The 14,529-nt window shown below is 38.2% G+C and overlaps 1 protein-coding gene across 6 annotated transcripts in view; it reads left to right on the plus strand.

Moving 5' to 3' along the window:
- The window catches only part of LOC149250626 (uncharacterized), a 68,083-nt gene extending 63,832 nt beyond the window's left edge, over positions 1 to 4,251 (plus strand). For all 6 annotated transcript variants that reach the window (XM_089459152.1, XM_089459151.1, XM_089459153.1 and 3 more), the window contains one exon: positions 1,067 to 4,251. In XM_089459152.1, coding sequence (XP_089315278.1) covers positions 1,067 to 3,283 — 2,217 coding nt within the window. In that variant the 3' untranslated portion in view covers positions 3,284 to 4,251. The remainder of the gene's footprint in view (positions 1 to 1,066) is intronic.
- Positions 4,252 to 14,529: the final 10,278 nt, after the last annotated feature.

Here is a 14,529-nt window from a genome sequence, read left to right on the forward strand (position 1 = left end):
AGCTCCTTGTTGAAAAATACTCCAGAGACCTTTTCAAACAAAGAAACAATATTACCTTCCTACCTCAGATGACTCCTTTTCTGACTCGTCTTTTTCTTCCAAGCCCAAGCAACTGTAAGCTTTCTAACCTGCTTGAAATTGCAAGCAAACTGATACATAGCTGATTCCCTGAAAAAGGCATCAAACAGCTTCCAATTACAGGAAATAAAAAATTTGAAATCATCTTCTCCTAAGCAAGCATGGTTAAACTTACAATGTGCTTGAGGTTTATGATATTCTTCCATTTGAAGTAGAATTGGGGTGATCAGAAGATAATCAATTCTAGCCCAAGATTTATATCTTGTTACCTCTTCTAAAACCTTTCCAGCCCCAAGGAACCTATTTAAATATTTTAGAAATCCCATCTCTTCACCTTCTAGAGTTTCTCAAGGTAGGCACCAATTCCACAGGCTCAACCAAATTAAGTTCCTCAAAATTGTGAGACAAAAATTCTGCCAGAGGGTGTACCCTAGCAGTTTCTCCACAGACTTCCCCAGAGTTAAGAGTCAGGTTTAGTTCTCCCCATAATAATATTATCACCATCCAGGGTTTGTTGATCCTTTAATTGGTCCCAGGTGTTGTTGACCCTGTAGGGGCCCCACATAAATTAAAAAACTTGAAATTTTTTGCCAGAATCTTTGCTCCCCCCAAGAATAATACCTGCAGAACTAACATGTGTTGAAAGAGCATCAATGCTTGAACTCTACCCTGTCAAAAAGCCTTCTGATAAGCCCTCCATATCAACAGAGAAAAAACTTCAGTTTTTATGAAAAGAAGACAAAACAGAAATGGCCTTTGTACCTACACACAACTTTCATTATAAGATTTTCTGTACTTATTGTTCTGATTTCTCTGTCAAACTGCTATCTGAGAAGCTAGTTTTTAACTTATTTAACAAGTGCAAGATGTGCATCCTTTTCAGTGTTGGATAAGATTTCATATACTATTGATGATGTACATTTGTACACATTTCACTCAAATTAGATTTGTGGTGAATATTGAAATTTGGCCTGATTGGCTTTTGCAGGGTTGCATATGGCTAAAGCAAATTTTGCCAAAAGCAGAAGGTTCCAAACTGGAGCAATTGATAGAAAGTGTGTTTGGGAAGTCAGCATCGACCATAAATTCTGCAGTTCATGCTGAAAAATCTAAAGAGGCTAGTACTAGAAGCAGCAGAAAAGGAGCTTATGATACAATGAATGAGGTTAATGATTCTGAGATTGCTAAGAGCTCAGGTACTAAATATAATACTGGTACACTGAAGGCATCCTTGAAATATAATTGCTTTTCAGAAATTGAAAATGGGAATGCTCATGGCAAGGAGTCCCATGTGAGAGGGCCCCAGGAAGTTGAATATTATGATAGCAAGCAAGAGAATGAATATAACCAAAATACAAATAAAGCAAACTCATTATCTTTTGTTAATCTGCAAGAGCAGAGCACAATATGCAAGCCAGTTTCAAAGCACTCACCCCAAATAACCTGTCCTGCAAATCAAGAAATTGCCAAACAAGTTGAAGGTTCTTTGAGGAAAGGAACTTGTAGCGATTCTGGTATAGAGACTAACAAAAGAGTACCCAGGGTTAGTCGATTGAAAGTAAAAGGTCCATCTCTTCCTGCCTGTTCTAAAGCTCTTTCTTCAGTAGAAAATGAAGTCCATCACTCTGATGGTACTTTTGACATTATCCAAGCTGCAAATTCTTCCAGTAATAATATAACTTCAATACCAAAGTATAGCCATTCTATGGAAGATAAGGGCCACCTCCAGATACCTACTCAGGATTACCACATTTGCAGTGACAGCCAGCCACTCATGCAAGAATATCTTGATACGAACAAGAGCAAGGTGAAGAAGGGAAATGAAGAGGCAGGAAAGTTGAGTATAAACATCTATTCCGTAGATTTTAATTCAGAGGCAACTTCAAATGAACCACAATGTTTGACATTGGACAATGTAGGAAAAGAAAAGCCTTTTCAAAATCTGCAGGGTGTAATTCATCGGGAGGGACCAACTGAGGCAAATTTGAAATCAGTAAGAGATTTTCATTATAAAGTTTTGGACCCCACTTCCAGTAAACATGTCCACAAAGGTCAGAACATTTCGAATAACTACCATACAACTCTTGAAAGGGAACAGAGTATTGCTGATTCAGGTGACTCTGGCATACTTGGGATATCCTCTGGAGTAATAGTCCCTACAGGTCCTTGTGGCATTCAGAATAGCAACATGGATTTCGTAAGTAGTGAAAATGTTAGCGATGACCTGGTTGCTTCAGTGGTAGATCTTGTTGATGACTATGTAAAAAATACCCAAAGAGGAGATGAGAATCTTCAAAATCAAGCAAATATTTTGAGATCTGAACACAGTGCTGAGAGACCTGCCATTGAGAAACTGCCAAAAAGAATGGGATCTCCAGATAATCAGGTCACAGAGGTGTCTCACCATACTTTTGGAAGTACTGAAGATTCAATGAAAAGTCCGCTTATTGGTTTTCCAGAAGACTTTGAAATGGAGGACAGTATGAAGCAAGAGAATAGTGTTATGCAGTCAAGGGATGACTGCTACCACTCTCAGGCAAATGAGCAAGAAGTTTCTTCTAGATCTAGGGATTTAAATGACAAGGTAGGTTTGGGTCAGCAAACAAGATCATACAGAAAAAGTTTAAGAGATGTGACTCAGGTAGCATCTGATGAAGTTCAGAATTCATGTGGAAGATCTGAAAACAATGTTGGTGAAAGGTGTGCTTTAAATACGAGACCCATAACCAATAACAAGGTTCCATTTTTCAATGGTTTAGATGTACCACATCAGACTGATTCAGTGGGAAGCTTCCTTTCACGGCACACAAATCTGATCAGTTTGTATGCACAAGAAGGTGATATTAACTCAAAAGGAAGGGAAGGAAACTTTGTGCTCTTCAATGAAGCTCATCACTCCAATTTGGATGGCATCAAGGAAATAAATGGACCAAACGAAGTCGTTGCTGATGACCATCCATTACACATGTGTTCTACCCAATGCTCTCATCCACATCGAAGGTGCAATTTCCAGACATATGCAAATAAAAAGAAAGAAAAGGTGGACTATAATTATCTGAATGATCCACTGCAGGGCAGAGATAATTTTCAAACTTCTGAGGCTGGAGGAACTTCAAATAATTCTGAAATCAATTTTGCAATCAGGAACAAGTTGGAATGCTTTCCGAATCAGATTCTCATTGAAAAGGATGATTGTCGATTCTAGTCAATATTGCATCAGAAAGGTATGTTAACAGGGAAATCTAATGGTGTACTAATAGAGTTGATTCACGGGTCTACATTTTTTGAAATTGCAAAAGAGCTCCATTCTTTATTGGGATATGGCCAAGCAATCAGACACAAGGAAGGAAATAAAACCATCTTCTCTGGAGGCTGAAAACTCAGCTTTCTGTTTAGCAGTGTAGTTTTTGTAGGTGGCAATGGCATGATCATACTCCAATAAATGGCGAATTGATATCGCGAGAGTCAGACATAGCAAAGCAGTTACCTGACCAAAGTCTACCATTTGATTGGTGGGTGACGTCTGGAGCCAACTTGTTCCTGGTTGGCTGTAATGGGACGAGCTTGACTTCCATGTTCAAGTTTAATTTTCATGGATCATCTTGTTTATCAAGGTCAGAGTCTGAAATTGAGATTCATTCTACAAACGGCTTGCATTCCTAATTTCAGTCATCAAACAGTTTTCTCATGGACTATTATGAGTGCTATCGGGGCTAGCCTTATGTCGTGAGCACTGTATTGAGCTAACGAATTTACAATCAGGACCGTACCATTTAACTTCTGGTGGTTCAAAATAGTACTAAAATGCGATGGGCCAGTTTGTACACTATTGTCAATTGCTTCTTTCATTTGTATTGACAGGCGGCATTTCCCTGTCTATTGTATTTCTTCCTGCATTTTTAGGTCATTCTTGGGGTCAAATTCTTTATTCTTTTACAGTGCTGCTGCACTTGGATGTGAATAATTACAATGATGTAAATCACGCGAGAGAGCTGGCAGCCTGTATTCATCCTGGCAGTGAGGCTAAAGAAAATTGGAGCAAAGCTTTCACTGTTTATTCAAACTTTACTTTTCGTAGTTAAATTCTGGAATTGGAGATCCCCATATTAATTAACAAGATTCTTGTAGAATTGGCCCTTGGATATTATTAATAATTTTTTTCGACTTGAGGTAGATTTCTTGCCGTGCTTGCCAAATAACGTTTTTGTATATTGCAGGCTATTTTGTAATAGTTTGGTTATCAAATATTCCCTTGTGACAATATTGCAGAAATGCCGATAAATTATGATTTCCTTGCCAGCATGAAGTTTCCTTCTTTGAAGGTCTCCGAATATAATGGTGAAATAAGAACTTTTATTCTACCAAGCCTCAAGTAATGTTATTTACAAGACAAGATGGTACTATTTTCCTGACGCAAAAAATTATTGTCTTGGGTTTTTTGTCTTTGAAATCTGAAACTGGACAAAAGTGAATGAAAAACGATCAGTATAAAAAGATTATTCATTATTGTCTTTGGTTTTTTGTTTTTGAAACCTGAAATTGGACAAAAGTGAATGAGAAATGATCATTATAGAAAGTGTACGATCTGAAATTGGACAGAAGTGAATGAGAAATGATCATTATAGAAAGTGTACGAAACAACATCGTTTTGGAAGTAGAATTTGTTGACCACTTAGAGTGATGTTTTTGGTAGCTTATTCATATTGGTTAATGAAGTTCAAAATAGAGATGCTGCCTTTCATTTGGGATGCTTTTAAGGACAAACTGATTCTTGTAGAAGTAATTACTTTAAAAAATTTCAAACCTGAAACTAAGAGGAGGAAGCATAGGGTGCCTATAATGCCTGATTTGGAGGTAGGAGTGCCATGGGGCTTCTTTGACGGGTCCAATCAAGGCACTATATTGGAATGCTTTTCATTTCCCCTGTAGAGGTAAAGAACAGAGGGATTCTCCATGGAATTGATTTCATTGAGAAATGGATTCCATGCACACTCTTTGTTTTCATGTTCTTATATCTCTCATGTTCAATTTTTTGACATGTGCAGAAGCAAATATAAGGATAAAAAACTTCATTGCCGGTACAATTTTTTCTTACTACATTGCTTGATGGGATTGATATTTTTTCATTTATAGATGAAATGCAATCGTTTCGCATATAAAGCATTGACAATATTCAACTGTCTTTATCAGAATTTTGACTTTTAATGCAATTCTGAAATTTCATCTCAGTGGATCTGAATTATAAATAATAACAAACAGTATATGACATTTCAATTCACTTAACCCCATCCACTAGGCATTTCAAGAATAAAGATACTACCCCACTCATATGCCCACAAGTTTCATCCCTCAGGTCATACTTTTCCAAGCATAAACTGGATCTGAAATCATTTTAATTACTGCAAAAATACAGCAGTGAATCTACTCTATTATATTCGATATGTTTGTCAAATCACTAAACATTTTCAACCCTTAATATGTGAAATCAAATTGGGCAGCTGGAAATTATCCAATCAAGAGGACATTGAAAACTGGAAATCAAATATGCAATTGCACGAGTATTGGACAGCTCTGGAAATTTACTACATAGCTATAAGAATGAAGTGTATGCACATACTACGATTTTATTGCAAAGCTAGTACAATCTTTCAAGCTCTGCAAAACCCTAGCTAAGAAATCACCAAGAAGCAAGCATCAATACTAGCAAGTCCTTGGCCTCAGAATTTTGTGTTGTCAAGCTCTCCCGTTAGCATGATTTTTTTCTTTAAGACTGTAAAACCCTAGCCAAGTTAGATCACAAAAGTACACGACAAGAGAACTTTGTAAGGTTTGAATCCTTGAGCCCTAGGTCTTTCATTTTTGCATTATCACAAAAATCAAGACCTCCATGGATACTCAAGAATACAAGAATTCTGTGATCTTGCCCTAGTCTTACATGTCATAAGAACAAAGCTTCAAAAACATGTAAGGGGTTAGCTCCACCCTCCATTTGTTGTAGGAGGATAGAAACCATATCATTGCAACAAGAGCCATAAGAACCATCATCATCTTCAACATGATGTTCTCCGTAGAATTTACATGTAGATCACAAATCCTAGTCGTCACATGAGCAAACCCTAGCATCGCACAAGAGCAATCTCTCTAAGAAGATCCAAGACCTCTCTTTTTCCTTAATTTTAGGGTCTTTTCATGAGCCCTAATGCCTAGCTTCTAGGGTTTTCTCATGAACCATAATGCCTTCGAGATTAGTACAAAGAAGAGTACAAAATGATGAATGAATACTAGAGTTCTCAACGCTATAAATGTAAGTAGGAGAGGGAGGTTAACATAAATTAAGGACATGTGTCCATACAAATAATCAACAAGGCAACCCTACATGCAATGCTCTATAGTAAAAGGATACATGCATGTCAAACTAAGGTTTATTCAACCCCCAAAGTGAATAAGAACATGTGTCCATACAAGTAATCAACAAGGAAATCCCACGTGGGGCACTTTGTAGTACATGGATGCACATTTGTCAAATTATAGTTTCTTCAACCTGCAAAGTGAAATGCTCTCGAGAACGTGATTTAGGGCTCAATGCCCTCCACAAAGATAGTGCACACTCAATGTGATGTTATCCGAACACTTGCTCTTCTACAATTGTTCACTGTCAAGTATCTTCATGCAAGGTGCTCCTCCTTTGATTATGTGCCACATGCATTCTCACTTGTCGTCTATAAGCTATATATCACATGGTCCCAAGCTCCAAGGGTAAACTACTCTCAAAGTGTCACACTACACCTAGGTGGGTACCTCTCATAGTCAAACAATTGATTCCATTTTGTGCACGCATTAGTCAAAAAATCAACTAGGGTGTCAACCTTTTAAGTAACAGTGTCATTCTAGCACTCTAACCAAGGGTCAAACATCCACCCATACTGAATCATCCATATGTTCATGAAGCATCACCAAGGGGCTAGGAGACAACCATTCTCTGGGCAAGGTGAAAACACTTTTGGAGTAACCTTAAAAACTAACATTTTCTCTTTACAAGAAAGGCATTTTTTATAACATCCATCAACTCCCTTTGAAACTACGAACTATAACTCAAATGCTTCTGCAAAGCTGTAGGAATAATCCTCCACCATGATAAAATGTCATACCTACTTTGCAAGAGTCACACCCATAGGTACAAGTGTGCATGTCTTTGGATTCAAGCGACCATTGTTCACAAAGGTGTGTTTCTCTTTAAGCAGTTTGTAGCTTGACCTTTGGATGGTGAACATGCAAGAAGAATATAAGGTAACTTGGTTTACACGATCAAACCGAGCCACTACCTTTTCTCCTCTGAGAGGGGTTTTAAAAGAATAACAACTATCTATGAAATTGAAGGAAACATAACCTTGGATTATTGTTTCCTATTGAAATTTGAAATGACTCTAGAATAATGAATACATCAACAATAACTCAAAAAATTCTAGTATCCCTATAGTCATCATCACAACCCAAGATCCCCTGGCATTGCATTAAGAGATGCCTGAGACATTTTGCAAAAGAATCACATCTCCATACAAGACTGAGACAAATGAATCAAATCCATCAAATCACACGATGAAATCTATGTGCATTCAAATTCAATGATCTCAAAATACCAAGCCTGATAAAACAACAAGAGTCATCATCAAATGTCAACATGAGATTCCCTTTCATGCATCTCTAAATTGCTAACTATTGAAACAATGGCCTCATCATGGTCAACTACCTTTTATTTGCGAGAAATTTGAAGCAAGAGCTACGTCATGGTCAACACCCTCTGTGTAAGAGAATCAAACAATCCTATCCCTAATACTCATCATTATTTCCAACAGTGGCATGCCCAAATCAATCATTGATTCCACCACCATAGGTATAGGTTCTCAAGATCACTAATAGCTTAGCATCAAACTAGCTACTGTATCCATGATCAATGTCTTCACAAAAGTACATGATGTAAAACCAATACTATCCCCTAGGGCAATGCTTGAAGTTCCTTCTAAGGCAATCATTGACATTGAGTAAGGTCACCATAACAACTCAACCAAACATATTAGCGAATAATCACCAATCTATCAAGAATGAATCAACCCATTTCGAGCTCCAAAAATCGGTAATCAAATGGTCAAGAATGTCTATCATAGGCATTAGTCTATTCCAAGCACAAACACTGGTATATATTGAGATGATTCAACAACTTATCATAGGTTCTCTTGGGCATCGCACCCATTCAACTATAGTCCACATAACAACCATCAATGAAGATCCTCCACCTATCAGAGCACATTGGCATCCACTAAATCAAATCAACCACCTATTCTAGACCCTTTTGGGCGTCTCACCCATTGAAAATAAATCCATGCTATCTATAAATTAAGTAGAACATGCTGGTATCCACTGACAAAAAAATAGTACTCAGGTATCTCACCTGTTGAAAATAAATCCATACCTGCTAATAATTAGGTCGATTCACAACCTCTCACAATTAGGAAACTCTGATTTTAAGACAATTATGAAATTTCACCTCACATTAAAAATCTCTCAGATCCACACACTGAATATTTAGCTTTAAGGTTCATCTTAAATATATGCTACAACAACAAATAACAAACAATACTTTACTTCACTTCAACCCCAATCTATTAGAAAATTCAAGAGTAAAAATTTTAGACATCTCAACAAGTTTCAACCCTTAAGTTTACACTTTTCCAAGTGCAAATCAGATTTGAAATCAATTTAATCATTATAGAATTACAACAATATATTTTCTCTATTATCTTAAGTGTGTCAAATTACACAATAATTTCAACCCTTAATATGTTAAATCAACATGAACAATAAGTGATACAAATTTTCCAATCAAGAAAACAATGAAAGTTGAAAAATCAAATTTGCAATTACACAAGTATTGAATAGTGAGAAATTGAGTACATTTGTACAAGTGTTAGGATATTTCGACACATAGGAAATAGTTAAGTACAACTTGGTCTAGTATAGAGTTAGGTATAGAGTTAGGTAAAGTGTGTTTCTTTACCGTTGTACATTTTGTAACTTACAATCCGACGGTCACGATATGAGTGATCCGACGGTTCATTCTCTCCTCGGTATTACCGACACTTGATCCGTGGCTTGACACCCGATTGGTCCATGATTTCTATTTAAAGCGCATGGAGGGTCATTTGTAGGGTAATCCGTGCATGAGAGAAGCATATGTAAATTTTCATTCTTTTATTAATAAATTGCCTGAAGTGGCCGCGTTGGCTCAGGCCGTGGACTGTTTCCCTCTTTGAGGGTTTTAACCACATCAAAAATACTGGTGTATTGATCTGTGATCTGGTTGTGAGTGGTGTCCTTTGGTGCTCTGTCTGAGGAACTTACCCTGTAAATTCCTACATGGTATCAGAGCTATTTGAGGGCCGCGTCCATTGGTGATCCAAATCTGAAGCCGGTAGAACTGCATTCGACTGCCGTTTCCTAGATCTACTGTTTCTGACTACTTTCGGGCCGAGAGGACTGCTCTGTTGTGTTGGGAGCATCTGTTCCAGTGAGGAACCCCTTTTGTTTCACTCGAAAAGGTTTCCGGTAGCCCTAGCTGCGTCATTTTTAAGATCTGGAGGTATACAATGTTTATTTGCAGTTTACAGTTATTTTCTCTCTGTTTATTTCGGTTTCGGTTTATTTAGCCTTTTTTATTACCGGATCTATACCTTTCATTTCTGCGTATGCTCTTTGCCCTGCGACTCTGTGCGATCTGGGCAAATCAGAAACAGAAAGGAAGGATTTTTCTCATGCGTATGCTCTTTTCCCTGCGCCTTAGTGTGATCTCGGAAAATCAGAAACATTGAGAAAAATATTTAGTTTCCGGCTAAAGCTAACTTTGAGCCGCAAGGTTCATTTTTGAAAATATTTAGTTTTTCAGCTAAAGCTAACTTCGAGCCGTAAGGTTCGTTTTCTTTGCATGTCCGTGTTGGGTTTTGTGTTTTTTGTTTTGTAGGGAAAAAAAGCTTTTTAAAAGCAAGCACGCAACCCAAAGCGCCCCCCCCCTCTCTCTCAAATTTTTTGTATAGCTCAATTGGTTCAAAGCTATTTTAAGAGAGTAGAGGTCTTGGGTTCAAGTCTCCATTTTGTGGGGGCGGACTTTTTCATTTCCGCACATTCCCGCACTTCGTCGGCGACTTCATCAACGTTTTTTCAAAAAGCCATAACTTCTTCATCCGGAAGCCGTTTTCAGAGCCGTTTTTTTTAAACCAGCCTAATTTTTCGAGATCTATCCATTGGAACACTTATTTTCAGCATCTTTAGCTTCAATTTCCGTTGAAATGGAAAGTCAATACCAAGTTACCCTTGACAGCACCAACTACTTCCAATGGTTGTCCTACATTGAGGATTTCTCAGAAGTAAAGGTCTCTACAGAATAGCCTCAGGCCAAGAAAAGAAACTAAAGGATGAAGATAAAGCTGCTAAATGGGAAAATAGGCAAGATCAAGCACGTGGATTGATAGGGATGTCTATTTCTCCAGATCTTAGATTCCATATTGCAGAACTTGATACTCCTGATGAAGCAATGAAACAAATCAATAAAGCTTTTGGGATTAAAAATGAACTTAGAGCCCATCAACTTGAAAATGAGTTGCTTACATTGGACCCTAATAATTTTTCTTGCATTGAAGATTTCTTGTCCAAGTTCAAGACCCTTAGATATCTCTTGGAAGGTGTTAAAGTTAAGAAAGAAGATAGTAACCTTATCTATTCCATTCTTACAAAGTTGGGACCAGCCTACTCTGTGTTTGTTTCCACCTTCCATTCTACAAGAGAAGCCTTCATTTCTCAAGGAACAGACTACAAGTCCCCTTCCTTTGACTCTTTTTGTGATTCTTTAATAAGAGAACAAGAAAAACTCTTACACCTTGGTCTTCTTAATCTTGGAAACTATTCCAAGAAAGCGTTAGCCACCCAACAACAACCAAATTCAAAGAATCCTAAGAAGTCATATCCTAAAAAGAATGGTCCTAAACCAAACAAGGGTCCTAAGCAATCTCAGCCTCAAAATGAAAAATCATTTCAACAAAATGATAAGACAAATAAAAACAAATGGAAGAAGACTGATAGACATTGCAACTTTTGTAATCGAGATGGCCACTTAGAATCCAAATGCTTTAAGAAGATGGAAGCCTTGGAAGCAGCGATGAAGAAACATAACATCCATGTGGAGCATTCTTCAACTTCAACTTCATCTTCAGGAATGGCACTTTCTGCATGTGGTTGTCAATCATCTCGGTCTGGTTATGCATTAAATGTATCTTCTTCTTCTCATTCTCATGAGTGGCTCATTGATTCTGGAGCTTCTTATCACATGGCAAAAAACAAAGCCATGTTTTCTTCTTTAAATGATTGTAACACCAAAAATATATATGTTGGTGATGATAGATCTCTTAGTGTTGTAGGGACTGGAACTGTTCATCTAGACAATGGTCAGTTTAATGATGTATTATGTGTTCCAACCTTATCCTGCAACCTTCTATCTGTATATCAGATAACTCATTCAGGTGAAGGTAAAATCGTTGAATTTTCACCTCATGATGTTGTAATCAAGGACCTAAGAGATCCTAAAAAGATTTTAGCTACTGACATTGCTGATGATTCTACAAGGTTGTATAAGTTTCACAACTTTGGGTCATCAAATCTTCCCTCAGTATTTGTTGCTCATAACGATGAAGTGAGCAAACTTTGGCATGAGCGATTTGGTCACTTAAACTATCGCTCCCTTCAACATCTATGTAAAGAAAATATGGTGACAGGTCTTCCTATGGTATCTTGCAGAGATGGTGTTTGTTCCGGATGTGTACTCGGAAAACATCATCGGGACAGTTTTGAAAAACGTGCCTCTTGGCACGCCTCAGCCCCTTTACAGCTTGTGCATAGTGATTTATGTGGTCCACTTCCAGTTGTGTCATTCTCTGGCTGCAAGTATTTCTTAACTTTCATTGATGATTTCTCCAGACGCACTTGGGTATACTTCTTAAAACTCAAGAGTGAAGTATTTAACACATTTTTGGCCTTCAAGGCCTTGTTGAAAAACAATCTGGACATCAAATTCTTAAGCTAAGATCTGATAATGGCGGAGAATATGTTAAAAACACATTCATCAACTATTGCACTGAGAATGGAATTCAAATGCAACATACTGTTCCATATACTCCACAACAAAATGGTGTAGCTGAAAGGAAGAATCACACCTTAAAGGAAATGGCTAATTGTATGCTACAATCTAAAGGACTTGGTCTTAGTTTTTGGGCAGAAGCAATTAACTGTGCAAATTACATAATAAATCGAACTCCTACTAAGGCTTTAAAGAATATCACTCCAGAAGAAGCATGAAGCTCAATCAAACCAGATGTAAGTCACTTTCGTGTTTTTGGAAGTGAAGCGTGGGCCCATATTCTAGATGAAAAGCATAAAGCTTTAGAACCTAAGAGTGAAAAATGTACTTTTGTTGGATATTCTGAAGATGTCAAAGGCTATAGACTTATTCCATTTAAGCCCAAAAATGTTATCATTAGAAGAGATGTAAAATTTGATGAAAATATATCGGCCTGTGAGCCTAGTCCGGCGGATGTGCCACCTCTTCCTATCTCTTCTACTTTTGAAAACATTTCTTCTTCAGATGATGAAAGTGAGGATGACAATCCTCCCCCACCATCTCAGGATCCTCCTTTAGCTCCTCAGCTTCCAAAATGGGTTCGTGCTACTCGAGATGCAGCAGGTGATCTTGCCGGTGATCCTACAGATCAGCGACGCACATGTTCTCAGTTTGACAGAGCCTCTTCTTTACTGGCTCAAGCTCCAGTAAATTATGATCCTGACACCTTTGCAGAAGCTTCAGGCCATCCAGATTGGGAAGCAACTATGAATGAAGAATATCATTCATTATTGGAAAATGATACATGGGATACATGGGATCTTGTTCCTCTACCAAAGGGACGAAAACTTGTTAGATGCAAATGGGTTTACAGAACCAAGTATGGACCAGATGGGAAAGTTGATAAACATAAAGCTCGTCTTGTTGCTAAAGGTTTTTCATAGGTTGAAGGCATTGACTACACTGAAACCTTCTCCCCTGTTGCCAAAATGAACTCTATCCGTCTTGTTCTTTCCCTCGCTGCCTCGTTCAAATGGGAAGTCCATCAGATGGATGTTAAATCTGCCTTCTTGCATGGGGACTTGCATGAAGAAATCTACATGGAACAACCCATTGGCTTCATAAAAACAGACTCCAGCCTTGTATGTCGGCTTAAGAAATCCCTTTATGGTCTCAAGCAAGCTCCTCGAGCTTGGTATGCCAAAATGGATAGCTTTCTTTTAGAATCTGGCTTTTTTAGGTGTCATTCTGACAATACTATCTACACCAAGCAAGTGGGCAAGTCTCTTATCATTCTTGTTCTTTATGTTGATGATCTTATCCTTACCGATAGTGATCCCAACCTTATAAACCATGTGAAGTCTAGCCTTAAAAGGAAGTTTGAAATGACAGACTTAGGACACTTACATTATTTTCTCGGTCTTCAAGTCTTGCAATCCAAGGAAGGTATTTCCCTTTCTCAGTCCAAGTATGCCTGTGATATTCTCCGCCACTTTCACATGGAAGACTGTAAGCCAGCCCCTTCTCCCTTTTAGTCTGGAGTCAAACTTTCAGTCACTTGTACTTCTCCTGAAGTTGATGCTACCTTATACCGTCAACTTGTAGGAAAACTTTTGTATCTAACCCATACTCGTCCTGACCTTTCCTTTGCTGTTGGCCTTGTTGCTCGGTTTATGCAAAACCCACGTGAAAGTCATTGGAAAGCAGCTAAAAGAATACTTCGTTATGTTCGAGGTACAGTTCAGTTTGGGATTCATTACAGTGCCGAAGCAGCTCCTCTATTGGTTGGTTTCACTGATTCTGATTGGGCTGGTGACCCTGATGATCGGAAGTCTACTGCCGGTTATGTGTTCACTCTTGGTTCAGGACCTGTTACATGGGCTTGTAAGAAACAAGCTGCCATTTCTCTTTCATCAGCAGAAGCAGAGTATCGTGGTGCCGTAGAAGCTAGTAAGGAAGCCTTGTGGCTTCGTCAGATCCTGTCAGAGTTTGGCTTTCAGCAGCAGCATCCGACTACACTTTGGTGTGATAATCAAAGTGCCATTCAGCTATGCAAAGATCCAGTCCAACATCAGCGCAACAAACACATTGAACTGCACATGCACTTCATCAGAAAGCTCATTCATGACCATGTTCTTGAAGTGCAATATTGTTCAACAGATGATCAAGTTGCAGACATCTTTACAAAGGCTCTCACAGAGGTGAAGTTCACTAAACTTCGATTTATGGTTGGAGTTCAGGAAGTTGTCACTAAGGGGGGATAGGCTCTAGTGCCTCCTTCCTTATCCTATTGT

Source organism: Pinus tabuliformis, chromosome 7, assembly GCF_031772625.1.
Source record: "Pinus tabuliformis cultivar Carrire ecotype Pingquan chromosome 7, CPIR1, whole genome shotgun sequence".
NCBI lineage: Eukaryota > Viridiplantae > Streptophyta > Pinopsida > Pinales > Pinaceae > Pinus > Pinus tabuliformis.